Here is an 18,015-nt window from a genome sequence, read left to right as displayed (position 1 = left end):
TACCTGGCCAGAACCCCCAGCCCAGGGGGAATCGTGGCGGTGGACGGGGCTTCCACAGAGCGATGTGGCAGCATGCAGTTCAGCTGGCAGGAGCAGTGCTGAAGTTGTATCAGCAGTAACAAATGTGGTTTCTGTTTCCATCAGGCCTGTCGCAGCTGCCTGTGCGATATGGCTGCTTGTGAGCATTTGATTAGATAGATTTCAAGTGTTTTTCCATGCTGTTACTAAGATGAGGTGGGAACTTGAAATATTTGAACAAGTTATGCTAACAATTGCAGCACTAAAGCTTTCCCAGTGTTTACAAAAAATACACTAACTTGAAGGTAAGTTAAAACCTTTCAGGTTCTTTTTCAAGCTACAGCCCAGAGGAACAGCCTAACATAAATTTTTCTCAGTTCTTGTTCTGTATTTACTGACTTCATAATTTTTCCATGGTTTGAATACTAGGTTTAGATATTCTTTCACATCCATAGTACACTCAACATAAAAGTGTCCTTTTTGCATACCTGAAATGCTACAGAGATGGGCCTGGCAGCAAAGACCGTAGAGGACAAGCTTGATGTCCTCCTTTTAGTCTGCAAATAGATACTGAATGATATGAAACCCCCAAAACTGAAGAACAAAAGGCAACACTGCTACGGCTGTGACTGAGACCAAGTACCTCAGTACACGACCAAACTGCAGGAGCAGAGTTTTGGTGTTCCCTGCAGGAGCAAGTCACTCCCCAAATTAATGGGAAATCCATTTCTGCTGCTTTTCTTGCACTGTTCTGTTGGCCACTATTAAAAAACAGGATTCTCAACATCCTGACCAGGCTACTTGGCAAATCTGCTGGCCTAGAGGAGACCTCTTGGATTAAAATTGCAATCTACCATGTGATGAAGATAATAGGGCTCACAGAACACCTCCAACTGCTGCCCATTCCACATCTTTGACACCATTTCTCCTTAAGGAAGTATGAAATTACCAGGTGGGTTTTTTTTTAGAGCAAAGCTTCCATCCTGAAACCAGAAGAGTTTCATCCTTTCATCCCTTTTCCCCACCCACTTCCTTTTCTACTGCAGAGAAATAAGTGAACTCTTTGTGATCTCTGTTTTTGGAAGGTTTCATCTCCCAAGCTGCTTAATAGATTATTAGCAGCGTCCCAGCCAACAGATGGCTCGAAGTGACAGCAGTGCTGCGAAGAATTAAGTAAATTATTTCCATCTCAGGATTGGTCTCGATCACCATGTTACATAGCTTTTAAGTGTTTTCCATCCACTCAGACGAATATTTGTGTATCGTTTATGGAACATGAACAAAATCTCTCTTAACCAAAATTTCCAACCTCAAGGGGACTTGTTATTTTTGGAGTCATCATTTGGCCTTGGGCAAAGACTTAAGGGAAATCTTATCCTCTGTAGTTGGGCCAATAACACTGTAAACTTAAAGATGAACTGTCCTTTTCTGAGCTCAAGATTAGGCAATGAACCAACCTCTCACTGAGCCACTAGCAGCAGTCAGAAAAACTACTGAGTGTGGCAATTTTTTTGTAATTGTTTGTGTTTGTTATTTCGACTCTTTGCTCTGATTTGCTAGAAAATCCCTTTCATGTGCAAGTGTGGAATGTTCTTCAGTGAGAGGAGAGCTGCCAAAACCTGAATCAGTAATTTTTTTTTTTTTTCCTTCTTTCATTTCCCCCACCACTTCAGAAGAGAGGCTACAAGCTAGAAAAATAGAACTTGGAAGTGATGAGGTTTTTTTAGGGCTCAGCATTTTCAAAGAGGGATGCCCAAAGATGCCACTGACAACCGGCCAGACCCCCAGCAGGGCAGGGGAAAGCCACACATCTGAGCGCTGCCAAGAGCAGCTGTGTTCAAGGTTACGCTGTTAAGGTTCAGCTGTCCTTATGAACATAACTGGTGTCCCAGCAAAGCTGTCCAGCTGGATAGGAAAAGGGCGGGGAAAATCAGTCTATATATCAAAAGGTCTTCATGGTGTGCTAAATAAAATGGAGATAGCCAAAGCAGTGACCAAAGTGACATAAATGAAGGGAAGGGACATTAGTCTGCATTCAGCCTAATTTCAGGTTTGGTCCCATGTGAAATGACTGCAGAGGGAGCAAGTCTGTTAGAGCAGGGTAGCTGTAGCTATGCTGCGAAAACCATTATTCACTTCATCGGCATTTCTTCGTTTGCCTGTGGATGAGTTCAGCTGGGAACTAACGTCTCCAAAAGCATGACATGGGTATGACCTGCCAACTTTAATTTTACTTATGTGGCAGCAGTCTCATATTAGGCAGCATCCTGCTTCAAGGAACATCTTGCTTCACCAGGTTGGGAGATTTATGAGCATCTGGAGTACAGCAGAATGAAGTACCTACTTCCAAGAGGATGTGCGATCCTCACATTCACTCTCTCTTCACTCTCTGTGGTCTTCATCCTGCTCCAAAATTCACCCCTCCAATTTTGCGTAGGCATAACCCACACTGAGATTATTACTACTTTTTCCGCTTCAAAGCTTATAAGTATGTTGTGTAGCAGTGGTTGTACCTCTGGAGGGCTGGTGGATCACAAGTCCTCCTAGTTACCCTATAAAAATTGCTGGTTTTCTTCACAGGAAAAAAAGCAGTGATGGGAAAAAGAAGTAATTGTTACTAGGCTTTTCAAAAAAAGGAAAACCATGGCTCACAATAACGTGAGCATTGCTGTTTTCCATTGAAAAGTATGTTAACTTGTTACAAGATGTAACCTACTCCATAACACGTTGCATATTTTCTTTCCTAGCACTTAGATGTATTACGCAGTTCTGGTGGGTGCATTCATGCACCTTTGTGGTAGCCGCAGCAGGGGTTTTGGTAGCCATCCCCAGGCTTGCAGATCAGGCACATGGCAACGTGGAGCACAAACGGGCACGCAGGAGGAAGTTACAATAGCCTTTACTATTATAGCCTTTACTTTACCCTATACTACGGTATGACCATCTTTTCTATCTGGCAATGCATAGAAGCCAAATAGAAAACTTGCTTTTATAAAACAGTTCTTGTTCTTTAGAGATCTGCAAGAGGTAAAGGGACAGGTGTCACATCACACCCTCAAATATAAAGAATGCCCTCACATACTATAGTTGCTCGTTGGCTCCCCCAGCTCATCAAGCTGGGCAGTGCTGAGCCTCAGTGAACCCTGAGAAAAACCACTGTAAGGGAGGGAGGGCACCCAGCGGAGCCACTGTCTGAGCCTGCTTCTCTCAAACAGAGGCACTGTTAAACAGGACTCTGGGCGACCTCCAGCTCCCCATCACAACACAAGAGGAACACTGTCTTATGGAGCAGAAGATACTGGTCAGAGCTTCAACAATGCGGGAGGCTTCGCAGAAGCATGTGAATCATTGCTTGTGCTGGTGAGCTCCTCGGCAGTTGCAGCAATGAGGGTGGGGAAGGCACTTGGGGCTGGTAAAGTGTCTGTTGCCTTGAGAAGAGAACTTCTTTAAAAATATAGAGAAGCGTTGGCTTCTGGGTACTATTTTTGGTTTTGTTTTATTTTTTGCCAACAAGACTAGAAACTAAGGTTTCAGTCTATTCCTGTTGTAGCTGTACTGATATAGCTGGAGCTCCAGCAAAAGTACATTTGGCTATACCTTGCAACAAATCATTTATAGGAGCCTGGACACGCTGCAGGTTGGCATCACCACAGCTAATTTTGCTAAGTATGCTTTCCAAATGCATGTTCTACCAAGGCTCCAACCTGATTTATTTCTACAGATTACAGCACTAATTTAACATTTATTTAATCAGGTGACAACTTTTGCATCTGCTGCAAGTTTCATTAAATTAACACCATGAATAGATTTGCATTTGGGGGACTTGTCTTAGATGCCTGTTTGAATTGACAGAAGCCAGAGATACAAACTCCACCATTACATTAATGCTGGGAGTTTCAGAGGTTTAAACAGTACCTAAAATTGTAGCTGGAGCCAGGGAGGGATTTGCTAAATGCCCTCCTTGCCCTGCTGCAGGACGGAAGGTTGGTTCTGCGCTATTGGCATCTGTTACATTTAACATCTTGGAAGACTCGGTCATAAGAGAATGGTGCTGAAATCTCAGCCAGAATCATGGCAGGAGGGTGACATAGACTGCTAATCAACGGGGAAAAAAGAGAAAAACCCCCTATAATTTCTAATATCCCACCATCGCCTTCCTGTGACCCTCCTCCTCCACACCAGGACAGTTTAACTCTCGCCCCTACACGGGGCTGGGAACCTTTCTGGGGTCTCAACTCTGCTTTCCTTTGGGCTCCGTGGTGCCTGCACATGGCAAAACATCCATCCTCCCACCACCACCCTGAGGACCCCTGCCCCACCACACCCCTTCCCCACAGCAGGTCTGTGCTCCGGTGGGTCCAAGCCTGTGGGCAGCACTTTGCTTGTTCAGGGGTATTTTGGGTGTGCAGGTTGCTGTATGTTGTTCCAGGACAGTCTGAGGCACAATCACAGGTGTTAAGGTATGTGACTTTTTATTGCACACCTGCACAGGAGCATGGAGGGACGATGCGGGGTGGGGGGTGTCCACATCGCACCCTGCCCCTCCCAGGAGCTACCAGCATGTCAAAGGTCCATCTCCAGAAGCAGAGAGGAGCACAAGGGCAGAATAGCAGGCAGGAAAGCCAAGGTAAGGCTCAGCAGAAGGGACACCTTGTCCTGGGCCCCTCAGGTCTGTCCCGGGAGAGCTGTTGGCCCCACTGCCCAGGTGAAACCCATCGGGATGAGTCAATGCCAGAGCACCTTTTGGATTGAGGAGAGTTACTTTATGTGAGATCCCAGGGAGGAACAAAAGGCAGGGAAACAGAGGGTATATAGGTAATTTTGTGGAGGATCAAGTGTGGGAAATAGAGGGATAAGGAAATAAAAAGCACTGGGCTTATCTAAATAGGTTTCTTGTTGGTACATTGGCCATGGTCTGAGCCCAGTCAGCACTGGTTGGAGGCCATGTGTGTCTGTGGTGGCCCGGAACTGGAGTGGGACCGGGGGGCGATGGGAGCCCATACGTCTGTGGAGCCAGGGGTATGTGTGAGTCTTTAAGGGTGAGCCAGGAGAAGCTGGCTGTCAGATGTACAAGGGGAGTCCCAGCTGCAGCCAGAGACCATGGGGTATGGCCAGCCATTTATACATTTTTATATGCATATACATGTGTGTGTTCTGCATATCTCTGCCCACTAGGAATACTGGGAGTACACTCAGCCTTGCTCCTGGCTGGACCTGGGCGCAGGGAGCTGTGGCAGCCCTGCCTCTCCTGGGCTGTTGGGTCTGGACCGATTTCCCCCAACGTGTAAACACCAGGTGGGGTTTTACCTCCTTGCCTGCCTGCACAGGGCTGCTGAGAGCACTGCTTGCCAGCCATGGAGGAATGGCTGGCTTGCTGAGTGCTGGCTGTCAGGAGATGATGGCTGAAAGTGCTTTCAGCCCTGTGAGTTCATAGGCAGAGCTTCAGCTCTGGCTGACCTGGACAGTGGAGGGTCCACTGAAGCTGCTGTGAGAGGAAGAGGATATAGCTCAGACACGCCAGAATGCTGCTTCCAGCTTGAAATAGGAAACACCACCTTCCCTGTGCCCCCATTTCAAGGCTTGCAGCTGGCAGAAGGACCCCACAGTGCCAGCGGAGGTCGCAAGAGACAAGGCAGCGCTGGAGACAGGTGGAAGGAAAGCAGTACAAGAGAGAATATTTCTGAAGGATTTTTGCCTGTGTTCAGGTATTATCCATACAGCTTCCAACAGAACAGAATCCACATGGGTCTGAGGAGCTGCCTGATTTTCACACTCCTTTGCTAGCTTCAAACTGCCTTTTTATCACTCCTCCTTTCCCAGATGATTTAGCACAGGGGATCTTCCACTTTCTGTGGAAAATAACCTAGTGAGCTTAGGGTCTCCTGTGCAGTGAAGACAGATGACAGTCCTGGTGGGGTCCTCTGAAACTGCCCCCCACCCAGTAACAGGGAAAGCAGCCACAGCCAATACCTTCCTTCTCCAGCAGGAAGCAGTTGCAGCAACATTGTTCCAGCAATGACGTTTTTTTTTCTGGACACCAAAGGAGCAGTCCTAGGGAAAGCAACCTGGGTTTTCTGATCTTGCTCTTGACTCTCATTCTCTGCCTGTGATATTTTTGGTAGCACTGATAAAACTTTACATTGTGGATGGGCTTTTCATTGGCTTGCAAATACTGCCCTGATACTGGAGATTGCCCAATATTAGCTTCTCTCTGAAGCTGCAAACAGAGCTGTTTCCAGAAAGTGCAGGTGATCAGTATGCCAGGCACTCACTGCATGGGGGCAAAGAGCATCACTTGTTAGAATATCAACGTGTCATCAGTACGTGACTTATGCATCAGTACTTTCTTTGCTCTCCTCTTCATACAAGCAATTTCTGCAGACAGACATGCTGAGGTGCAGAGCTAAAGCTGAGCTCATGTACTGCCAACTTCTTTGCCGCTGTTTCTTGACTGACTGTGGCAAAGCTGTACTAGATGGCGCACATGTGAGCACAGCAGAAACCAAGGTGGGGAGGCCAGTTTGTTTGTCTGTGTGTGAGGTGAGAGGAAATTGGGGAAGAGTGTGGAGGGAAGATGGAGGAGAAGTCTATGGAAACAGCTGATGGGAGGAAGAAAGGTGATGGGTTCATATCTATTCTTGTAACAAAGTGCAGCAAGCAAGCATCAGGAAAAAATCAAATAAATACCCCTGAGAGAAAAAGCAGACAGGGAATCAGACCATCTGTGAGAAATAACCTGTGTTTTGGGGGTTATTACGCACTTTCCAAAAAGAGGAGAAATTACCACAGTGGAAGATGCGGGGATCCCAGGATACCTTCCTCTCTCCTTTGGCTCTGCATTGCTGATATCACTTGGTGCAGCTGATAAACCTGTCAACTCTTCATTGCTCTCATGCTTTTGCAACTCAATTTCTCCCCAAGAAGCAACACCTGGTAAGGGTAGAAGGGCAGAAATACAGCAGTCCTGAGCCCGTTGAGGTACCCAGATGAGTGTGGGAAGGTCCCTTGCTGACACTGTGCTTCAGCATGGGTCATCTGTGCACAGTTTGTAGCTCAACAGGTACTGAACACAGACAAAGTGAATTTATCTTGTGGAGTAGATCTTACCAGATCTGCATCTGGTGCCAAGCAGTCACCTTGTTTATGACTTTTAATGAGACTTTTGCTTATTTTCCCTCTACCCTGGATTTTGGATTTTACTCAGCTGTAGATTTGGTAATGCCTCCTTGTGCATTAGAAGTTGCCATGGAATGAAGATGCGTAGATGAGGCACTTTGGCCTTGTGGAATAAGCACATTAGTTTAATGCATCTGAAACACCTGGCAGTGTCAGCCTGTCATTAAGTGTCCACCTTTAGTTTCCAGAATTAATTCCTCACAGAGGGAGGAGGCTGCATTATACCTTTCAGAGCCCTTTTCCTGAAGATGTACAATGTTATAAATGTGCTACAAAACTGTCAACAGGTTCAGGCAAATAATTCTTAACACAGAGACAGAGCAAGCAGAGACAAGGACATCCCACGCTGAACGCTGCTGTCCCAGAGGGATCAGCGCTTTCCCTGTGCTTTCAGTCACTCAGCCAGGAAGCTCAGAAACCTATATTCAAAAACAGGAAAAGAAACAAAGAAAAAAAAGCCCTGAGAGACTTGTTCTGGGGAACGTATTGGCAAACCTCACAGCTTCACAGCTGTTTTATTCCATGACATGAAGGGTCACACCTGTCTGCTCCACTTGAGATGCTCACGGGAAAGTTTGTGCAGAAGGGTAGCAGAGGACAAATCAGAGTATTCATCATAAACACCCATAGCATTGCTCCAAGTCAGCTTCACATGTTCTGAGAAATGTGGGTCTTGTAGCTCTGCTTAGATTGCACTTCCCCTTCTAGGAATGCAGGAGTTAAATTTTTTATTCTTTTTCCATCTCTTATTTAACATCTACTTCTAATGCTCTACTTCCTGAACACTAAGCATCACTAATCCCTTTCATTTACTCCAATCAACAGTCAATTTAAAAAGGAATCAGAAACACTGAGAGATACAAATGTAATCGTGGTTCAACCTAGTCAGTGAATGTTTGCTTCAGGTTTAAAGCTGGTGATTATGACAAAAATCTCGCGATCTGGGCCAGGAGTCTCTTGTGCAAATCCAATAGTAAACATGCCACGTGAGGCAAGCATTTGACATCTGCAAACGGGTGCCATCTGGTTCTTTTAAGAGTATTAGCCACCTAAGAAAGGAAAAGAGATGCATGAAACTTGGTCTGAGGTCAAGAGTGTGAGTGAGATCAGGGTTTTGTTTTCCAAGTAAAATCACACACACAGAGCTTTTTTTTATTTTTGCAAGTGGAGGGGAGATATTTGCAGTAGACAGAAAGTCATACCATCCAGGTTTGGGGAAAGTTTGGGTGCAGAGGCAGTGATACAGCCCAGGCTTCTTTTTAGGGCTAGACCAAAGCCTTTTCTAAATGAGGAAGCGAGTAACCTCAGAAGCCAAAAATTTTGACTCAACCTTCTGCAATTCAACTTCTGCTCCCACCCTCAACCACTCATCGCCAGGCAAGGAACAGCTCATTGCTTCTCTTTTCATTACATGCTTTGCTCCTGTAGTTACTAGTAAAGCCTATTTGTCGTCTTGGTCAGTAGATAGTGGAGTTGGTGTGCTCACCTCTCCTCTTTCCCACCTCTTGTTATTGCTTCAGGCCTTAGGTTGCCATGGGAGCTTCAGCACTGCTTGGCTCCCCTGCAATCCCACCTGGCTCTGGTTTGCCAAGGATCTGGGACCTCCTTCCCTGTCTTTGTTCATGCGTTACAAACCAGCACTTTTCATAGTTTAACAAAAACTCCTTATAATTTAGAATCATAGAATCATTAAGGTTGGGAAAGATCTCTAGGATCATCAGGTCCAACCGTCAACCCAATACTACCATGTCGCCTAAACCATGCCCTGAAGTGCCACATCTACATGTCTTCTAAATACCTGCCAGGGACAGTGACTCCACCACCTCTCTGGGCAACCTGTTCCAATGCCTGACCATTCTTCCAGTAAAGAAATTTTTCCTAATATCCAATCGAAACATCCCCTGATGCAGCTTGAACCGTTTCCTCTTGTTCGACCACTAGTGACCTGGGAGAAGAGACCAACACCCACCTCACTACAGCCCCTTTCAGGCAGTTGCAGAGAGCGAGAAGGGCTCCCCTCAGCCTCCTCTTCTCCAGGTCAAACCCCCCCAGCTCCCTCAGCTGCTCCCCAGCACACTTGTGCTCCAGACCCTGCCCCAGCTCCGTTGCCCTTCTCTGGACACGCTCCAGCACCTCAAGGTCCTTCTTGACCTGAGGGGCCCAAACCTGAGCCCAGCATTCAAGGTACGGCCTCACCAGTGCCGAGCACAGGGGCCCCATCCCTGCCCGGCTCCTGCTGGCCACACCAGTGCTGACACAAGCCCGGGTGCTGGTGGCCTCCTTGGCCACCTGGGCACTGCTGGCTCATGCCCAGCCGGCTGTCAGCCAGCACCCCCAGGGCCTTCTCCGCTGGGCACTTTCCAGCCCCTCTGCCCCAGGCCTGGGGCATTGCCTGGGGTCGGTGTGACCCAAGGGCAGGACCCAGCACTTGGCCTTGTTAAACCTCATACCATTGGCCTCCGCCCATCGATCCAGCCTGTCCAGGTCCCTCTGCAGAGCCTTCCTACCCGCGGGCAGATCAACACTCCTGCCCAACTTGGTGTCATCTACAAACTTACTGAGGGCGCACTCAATCCCCTCATCCAGATCATTGATAAAGATATTAAAGAAGACTGGCCCCAACACTGAGCCCTGGGGAACATCGCTTGTGACTGGCCACCAATTGGATTTAGCCCCATCACCACAACTCTCTGGGCTCAGCCACCCAGCCAGTGTTTTACCCAGAGAAGAGTACACCAGCCCAAGCCATGAGCAGCCAGCTCCTCTAGCAGTATGCTGAGGGAGACAGTATCAAAGGCTTTGCTAAAGTCCATCACTTAATACTGGATTGCTCTTGGTGCAGGCTGTAGGGAAGCACCAGCCTGCTCTGCAGGCACTACCAGCTTACATGGCAGCTCAGAAAGGTTTTGCTGGGCTGTGGGCTGTTGCAGCAGGACTGTTGCTGGTCCTCAGGCAGACTCTGGCATGTTTATAGTACAGGACAGTGTACTGTAGCAGTGACATCCCTTTAACAGCAAGGAAGAAGGGATTTGCTGTGCAATTCTCTTTGCGCTCTCTGTGAGTTTGCTTATGTTCAGTCATACATGGGAGCATCTCTCTGGATGCAGGTTGTAGCAGCTCTTAAAGCTGCAGCTCCTGGAGTGAATGAATTAGATGGAACCCTCCAGTTTCATTTAAAAACAAACAGCAACAAATGCCCTTCATTGTGGTTAGCTTAAAAAAATTAATTAAACCATCAAAAAATTTATTCATTTGGGATGTTTGTTAGAGAAAGCAGCCCATGTTGAGAATGGCAGGTTGAAGAGTAACACAACAGCTGTGCTGTGCAGAGACAAACCAAGGGTGAGGCATGGGGGGAATGCCAGTGCTACTGAAATATTGGTAACAACATTATACAAGTAAAAATTAGTCTCAACTTAGTGGCAAATATGGTTACAGAAGACAGCTCGGCTGCAGCGACTACAGGGTGATGGAGTTAAGACCCAGAGTGAGCAGCAGATTCAGGACCCTGACCATTAAGAGAAGGCAAACCACATTGGAGCAGCCTGAGTGCCTACTCTGACAAAATGACTTGTTATGAGATGCAGGGATGTAACATACCTTGACTTCAGTAAGAGGTCAGCAGATTACAGTCACAGAAGTTACCGTAGAGTAGATGGTAGGGAAGGAGTTTCTTCTTTGTTGCATAAAACTATGCAGCCTTCAAAGTGTTACAGCCTCATAAAGCCAATACTATGGGAATGAATCCATACTTTTATAACACAAATTGGATATCTTTAACTAGGGAAAATACTAATCACATTGATACAAATTATCCTGAAAAGAGCATAGCTTTCCTTTTTGCTGAAAGTCATTTAATAATTTATATAAAAGGTGTGACACTGTGTATTTTTTACTTGGTTTTGGATCTGATTTTACACATAAAACATTTCTGGTTTGCAATTTAAGATTAACTGAGAATCTTATCAATCATTCACCTTACTTATGATACTTAAAGGTTGGATATAAAAATAGACCAGTTCTTATTTTTTGAAGGGATAGTGGAGAAAATGCAAATGGCTAGCAATAGTAGGGGTTGTAGAAGCCTAAATAATTCTTTGCATGATTTTTCTTTTGAGTGATATCCTCGCAAGGCAGAAGAACTGAGATTTGTGGCCACAACCTGTTCATGCAAACTGCTATAAACAATGCTGGCTTATGTGGCATGAGGAACGGTATAATAATGTGACTTTCCATTAAAAAAAAATTATTTTTAAAAGAATCTGAAGGTTAGGATATAAGGTGGGTAACTAATGAAGCCTACATGCTGCTGAAAGTCATCTTTCTTTTCACCAGGGTCAAAGGATAATGTAAAGATTTACGTTAAATAGGATAGAGAGCTTTGCTGAAGAGAGAATTACCTTGGCCCCACTGTATGCAGCAATGATATGGTACAAGAAGGAACACGGGATTGTAAAAGAACAGACTCTGGGAGCTCCAATTTTAGACTGCAGGAGTAGAATCAGAACCCCCTATTAAAACAGAAATGTGGGACTTTTTTCCTAAAGCTCCATGCAAGTCACACGTTGTATGTAGCCCTTGTATAGTCATTAAGGATAATGAGCAATTACCCATTAAAAGCTGCTGGTGTCTCACTTCAACCAAGCAAATGCTTTCAGGGGAGAAAAGGGAATGAAGTTTGATGAGAGGCTTTCAGGCTGCAAGTTTAAATGGAAAGAGGGAACTCTACTGTGTCAACAGTAAGGTACATTTGCAGGTCCCGGCAAAGCCTCTACACTTACAATAGATCCCATCTCCTAAAGCAACTGTGTCAATGGCAGCTATTTTGCACAGCTCTTATTTCTCTGAAACAGTAGACAACTGTGGGCAGTACTATGAATACCTTGATCTGTGAAATAATAAAGCTCTCTGTCACAGGTGAAATTAGTTTCACTCCTGCTGTTGCTGTGGTGTTTTTTCTCCCTTTTCTTCTCTTTACAGGGTAAGGCATATTCTGCCACCAGTCAGATTGCACAATACTTGTCTCTGCATGGCTGAAGCAATTTAGACCTGAATGTAGTGATGAGGCCTGAAGACTTATGGACAAGATCCCCCTCCTGCCTGTCCACAGTGACTTATTGGTCCATTGGGAACATATCCCAAAGACAGCTTTGGCTCAGAGAATATATGAAAGATCTGGGAAGGAGTAGTAAATAAATAATTTTTTTTTTCTGCCCAGTTGGACCAGGAAAGTCTTTCAGGAGGAAATTTGGTGCCAAGAAGCCTTGTTAATGCTTTGTTAATTTTTCTGCAGTAGTACCAGCAAGGCCACATTGCACTTATGTATTAAGGTACCATTATATATACAACAACAATGCAAATAATCAGGGATGACTCATAGTTCTATTACTTTGTGAGCATCGTGACATCTCTACATGCAAATTGTTACCATCAGCCTCATATATGAATTTGTGTGTGGCTGATACAGAGCTACGGACGCAGACCCTGATCTGTGATACACTGGTGTGGGTGTAGCCAAAATGGTCACTCCGGCCGAGAGCTTTGCTATCTGCCTGAGAATCCTTTTACCCTCACATAAAAAATGCCAGAGCCAGAACCAGGAAAAAATGGTGTTGCATCTTTGCATTTAGATAGGGAAGAGCTGGATGTACCAATTCACGGGAGTTCTTTACTTATGCCTGACCTGCTTTTGTCCAGCAGCCAGGTGGGTGTTGCTATTGAGGGTTCTGCCCTGAGCCTGCCAAGCTGCCATCTGCCAGATGGTCTAAAGCACTAACCTGAATCCAGCTGATGGTCTCGTGGATAAGATCCAAAGCTCTTTACAGCTCACAGTCAGTGCTCTGAATATGTGCATGAAAATATTTATGGATACTCTGGATGGATATGGATTTCTAGCTCATCCAGGACACCCACAAATATTTGCATGCACATATTCAGAGCATGCAAATATTTATGGATACCTTGGACAAGTTAGAAGACCTGGAGGTTGAGGGGATTGTAAATCCCCACTGTCTACCTTCCACAAGCAGCAGTGAGCACAGTAATTACTCCATGGCATGTGATGGAGAAGAGGCAGTTTATCCCTCAGTGCCAATGCAAACTGGCCATGGTGGGGCAGTGGGTGGAGGTGCTGCCCTCCAAATGGCAGGGATTATCTGCTGTCATTGTGGACAATAAAGAGCCCTGTGCTGCCAAAGTTCATGACGAACCAACTATTGCAACTGCATGCATTTATCTCTTCCTAGCAGCTGATACCACTAATATATCTTCAAATCAAAACTGTGGAGCTGTTTCCCTGGCTGCTCTTCATCTATGATATTTAGGCTGTAAGCTGTTCAGGGCAGCTATTGCTTCTTACTGTGAACATTTTCACAGCTTTGGCTGAAAGGAGTCTTGCTCCTACCATGACCTCTTGCCAAGTCTGCACTGGTGCTGGGCTGTTTGAAGGCAGTGCATCCCTCCCAGATGGATGCACTACAGCAAGGCAGTTCCTTGGATCTTCTCAGGTCTCCAAGGCTGTAGCCCATCTCCAATCACACTGAGGAAGCCTACTGTCATAGGATTTCTTGGAAGGATTCTTTTATTACAGCTGTCTACACTGTCTTTCTTGACCTGTTGATTAATTGTATTGACTTACTCACCTTTTGCCTCACTGAGCAAAAGCCCTTAATATTTTGCTCTCAGGGATCCCTAGTCAGAAGGGAAGGCATCTGCCCATTCCAAAGTAAGCCAAGTGACAACTCCTGCATGTGGACTGTTGATCTTCTTTAATTCCTGCCACGTCAGCAGTCACGTTAGGCTGTCTGAGATGACAGTATGAGACTTTGTAATCCCTGTAAATCCCCCCCTCACCTGAGCCCTTTGCGTTCATGGTTTGGATTTATCAACCTTCTGTGAAGAGCTTTCAGAAGATAAAAGTGGCATTAATGGTTTGAGGGTTCCAGACCTCAGTGAGGGCATCACTTGCTTATGATCTCTAAGAATCCAGTTTAGCAAGAGCCGAACTGCCCAGAGCTGTTGGGCTGTCCGTTGTGTCTGCTAACACTCAACATTACAGATTGCCAAGGAGCTCTCTAGCACAAGGTTATGCATTAGAGGAAAACCAGACAGGAGAATTATTCTGGAATACAGATTGCCTCCAAACTCCTCTGAATCGTGCTGAAATGGCAGGACCTGCCTCAGTGATGTGCCTGAGAACTTGCTGTATAAAGGACTGTAAAACACTCCATTTTACTGAAAATCCATCTCAGCTGGGACAATCCCATCTCTCCAGGAGCCACAGTTGCTCTCACAGGATGATGAAACACAAGCGGTCAAAAAGTATTAGCATGTGCACCTTGCCCATCATCCCAGAATATCCAGGCTTCCAGGACATTAAGGTTTGTACGTGAAAACTCTCTTTGCAATATATGATAAATATTACCTATTCTGCTGTTAGAGTAATTCCCCTACTTCTTGATAAGTTAGTATTTGGTATGATAGTAACTTTTGGTATAGAAAAGCTTAACTTAAAAGACTTTTATTCTGCCACATTATTAAGTTGTTTATTGATTTTTATGACGATTAAATTGATTATTAATTTTTAAACCATTTTTAAAGGTTTGAGGTAGGAAGGAGAGAGTACTTTTAGTTAAGTTCTAGTGTTCTTCAGTTACCTGACTTAGCCCAGAAGTACAACCATTCTAGGCAGGGACATTAGATTTGCTGGGTCCCTTCCAGAATGAAGTGTGATGGAATAGTGAGAGATCAAAATCTTGATTACTTTTCAGTTTACATGGCATGTCCAACCCACTCTTTCTTATTTGCGTTCAATGTTTATCATTCATTACCAGTAGGAAACAAGCCATATGCTGATGATGGAGTGCCCTACTGAGGCATTGCTGGGCTATGAGACCAGATTTGTTTCTGTTAATTAGCAAGTATATAGACTGTATTAGTAATTGTCAAAAACTACACGAATGATGGCTTTTTTTTAATACTAAAGTCATTGTCAGGCATAATAAAAGATTGCAAAATGTTCTGTGATCCTGCTGTGGCTGTCATCTACACACAGTATAGTCGTTCTTTTTACTGATTTGAAACAGTAATATAATATAAAGCATTTCTTTTTTCAAGCTGAACCGCTAAGGTTTTTCAGAGAAAAAGCCATGGTCTAGTCTAACTTGGTGTACAGAAACGGGCTGTTTCTCCTGGTAGCTTGAGGCAGGCTGGGGAGTCTTGGAAAAGCTGTGAGAAAGGTGGAAATGGCAGGGCAGTAACTTTGAAAACCCAGGGGACCTTTAACTGTGGGCATGGAAAGGCAATCTTTTACATGGTGAATTTCTAGCAAAATTGTCTCTCGTGGTCAACTAGGGGACTTGCAGCATGGGTGTTCCTCTGAAATCAACCTACAGACACCCACTGATGTCAGTAGGGACTGGATCAGGCCTTTCTTTGACTGTTCAAGTAACTGAGGCATTACATTGGTTGGTTAGCAAGGAGATAGGCATCCTCCGATGGGAAAGGAGAAGACAACTTCATGCACATATATAATATGCTGTGGGGTAATAACAATAATAAACTTCATAGGTTTAAGATGTAGAAATGTTTTGTATGTGAAAATTGCAATTCTTGTAATAATACACTGCAATTCAGAGCAGAGTTATTTGGGAGTAATAAAAGGGAAAAAGGATAAAAAAATCTCTTACAAGTGGGATCTGATTTCACCACAGGAAACACCAGCTAATGGGGTTGGAAAATGATAAACCTGAAATTTTGTTAATACAGACAGGTGAAAGATTCTTTCAGAAAATTATGTTTTCAGAGAGCCTACACGGAATTGTGGCAGTACATCAGAGTCAGTGGGAAGTACTCAGCATTATTTAGCCTCAGCCTAATGGACTTCTGCACCAGAGAGAGCTTGGTACCAAACTGCTAGGTCTTCAGGGAATTTGGGTTAAGACCTTAAAACCTCCCCTAACACCTGTTTACTGTATGGAACCATATAGCTGAGATCCTTTTGCTACTTAAGGCAGCATATTTTAATTCAGATTTCCTTCTCCCTTCTGCCCCCTATCCCGCCTCTCCCTCTCCCCTCTATTTTAAATAGTTATCAAGAAATTATTTGGAAACTCCAGACTTCAACCGACTTTTCCAGGATTTGGAAAGAGGAAAGAGCTCCTCATCACAGCTGAATAATTTTCCAAGCAGAGCTTCATTAGTCCATTGCTTGGGGACCTCTTCGAGAGGCTACTTGGAAGGCCACCCAACAACCAGCAGTGTCTTCCATGACAAGCCATTGCAAGAGTATTTCAACGAGAGGCTAATGGCACTCAGGAACTATGAAAGTAAGGGGTCTAATAGGAAGACAAAAGTATTTGCTGATAATAACCAGAACCCCTTCCTCGCCCACAGAGGATCTCAGCGCAGAAGCAGTTGCAGTGCTACAGTAATGATGGGGCATGGCAAGGTGAGTGAAGAGTCCTGCGGATCAGCAGATCAAGACAACAAAAGCGTGACCAAGCAGGATCACGAGGAAACCCAGAACGTCCTGGACCTCTACAAGGGTGGCTTCTTGGACATTTTGACAACGTACATCGCTGCTTCCCTAGAAGCAGTTGTGCAAAAAAAATGATGCTGGAGCTGGTTACAACTTTTCATACACTCCTGAAAACCAGGAAGAATTGTTCCGGTTCTGCACCATTCTGACTTAAGTAATTCATGTATGTCAGTACACTCTGACACAGAAACGTGCTTGTTGTGGGAGAAAATGTTCTCTCATTTTGTTTTCTTGATTAACATTGCATATATTTATTTTCAATTATTTTCCACAAAGACTCAGTATAATTGAGACATAGTTGTGACTTACTATATACAGAAGGCAGTGTTCTAAATACATGCACATATTTCTTGAATTCTTAAGTTGCCTTAAAAAAAGGTGTTACGTGTCAGAGAAGCAGCTTTGTTTCCTATCGGTAGGTTTTAGTGTGCAGTTTGTATTAGCTAATCTGAAGAAAGACTGTTGTGTTCTGCCTAGTTACTTTTCTTGTTTTAAGCCTCTTGATTTTTATCATGTCACTTTGGCCTGACTCATTTGTGGTGATGTTTTTCATAGATGCAAATAGTTGATGCAATATGGTTGATTTTCTCTCGCTGCCACATGTAATCACCAGGTGGATCATTGTAAGTGTCTGATGAAAGAAGCAAATGCAATGTTTTACTTTTAAATATGATTGGTCATTATGGTTTTATTTGCAGACTCACAAACCTTCGACTTAAAAAGCACTATAAGGGCAAAGAGGAAAAAATGCTAGGTATAAGTGCAGATGATGGAATTAAATATGAAACAAGGCTCCTTTCCTCTATCCTACTTTAAATATGAGAACATAGCAAATTCCTAATGTAATCTGAACTTCAACTTGTTATTGTATTCTCATGTTTATAGCGGTCATCTAAGCATACAATGTCAGCTGCAGCTGAATCTTTATATTATGTGAAATGTCAATGTTAATTCCACAGCACACTGCCTGAATATCACACTCAAAGCAGGGTGATTATTTTAAGCTTCCAGTAAGAATTACTACTGCCTGTGGTATCATCGGCAATAAATTCCTCATTACAGCATTTGTTTGAGTTGATGTTTCTTTCTCTGCTTTCTGAGTTAACAGTGTGAGTTAACAAGCAAGCCATGCTTCTGGCTAGACCTCATCCCTTCCAGTGCTGCCTTCTCTCCATTACTTTCACCTCCCTATTCCTCCTGTTTCTTCAGCTCTGGTGAAACTTGCCCCAAGGTGTGTCTTGTCCCTTCTGCAGTTCATACTTTCCCTCCTCCCGATACTCACC

At 44.5% G+C, this 18,015-nt stretch overlaps 1 protein-coding gene across 3 annotated transcripts in view; it reads right to left on the bottom strand.

The window, feature by feature from the left end:
• Nucleotides 1-6,831: 6,831 nt before the first annotated feature.
• The window catches only part of GRK5 (G protein-coupled receptor kinase 5), a 183,652-nt gene continuing 172,468 nt past the window's right edge, over nt 6,832-18,015 (bottom strand). For 2 of the 3 annotated variants that reach the window (XM_075107365.1, XM_075107368.1), the window contains one exon: nt 16,954-17,363. In XM_075107365.1, coding sequence (XP_074963466.1) covers nt 17,172-17,363 — 192 coding nt within the window. In that variant the 3' untranslated portion in view covers nt 16,954-17,171. Of the gene's footprint in view, nt 6,949-16,953; nt 17,364-18,015 lie in introns of those variants that run through there. The other variant, XM_075107370.1, reaches the window with a different exon arrangement.

This window comes from Phalacrocorax aristotelis, chromosome 12, assembly GCF_949628215.1.
Source record: "Phalacrocorax aristotelis chromosome 12, bGulAri2.1, whole genome shotgun sequence".
In the NCBI taxonomy this organism is placed as follows: domain Eukaryota; kingdom Metazoa; phylum Chordata; class Aves; order Suliformes; family Phalacrocoracidae; genus Phalacrocorax; species Phalacrocorax aristotelis.
The sequence above is the reverse complement of the archived record's forward strand: the minus strand, read 5'-3'. Positions and strand labels throughout refer to the sequence as shown.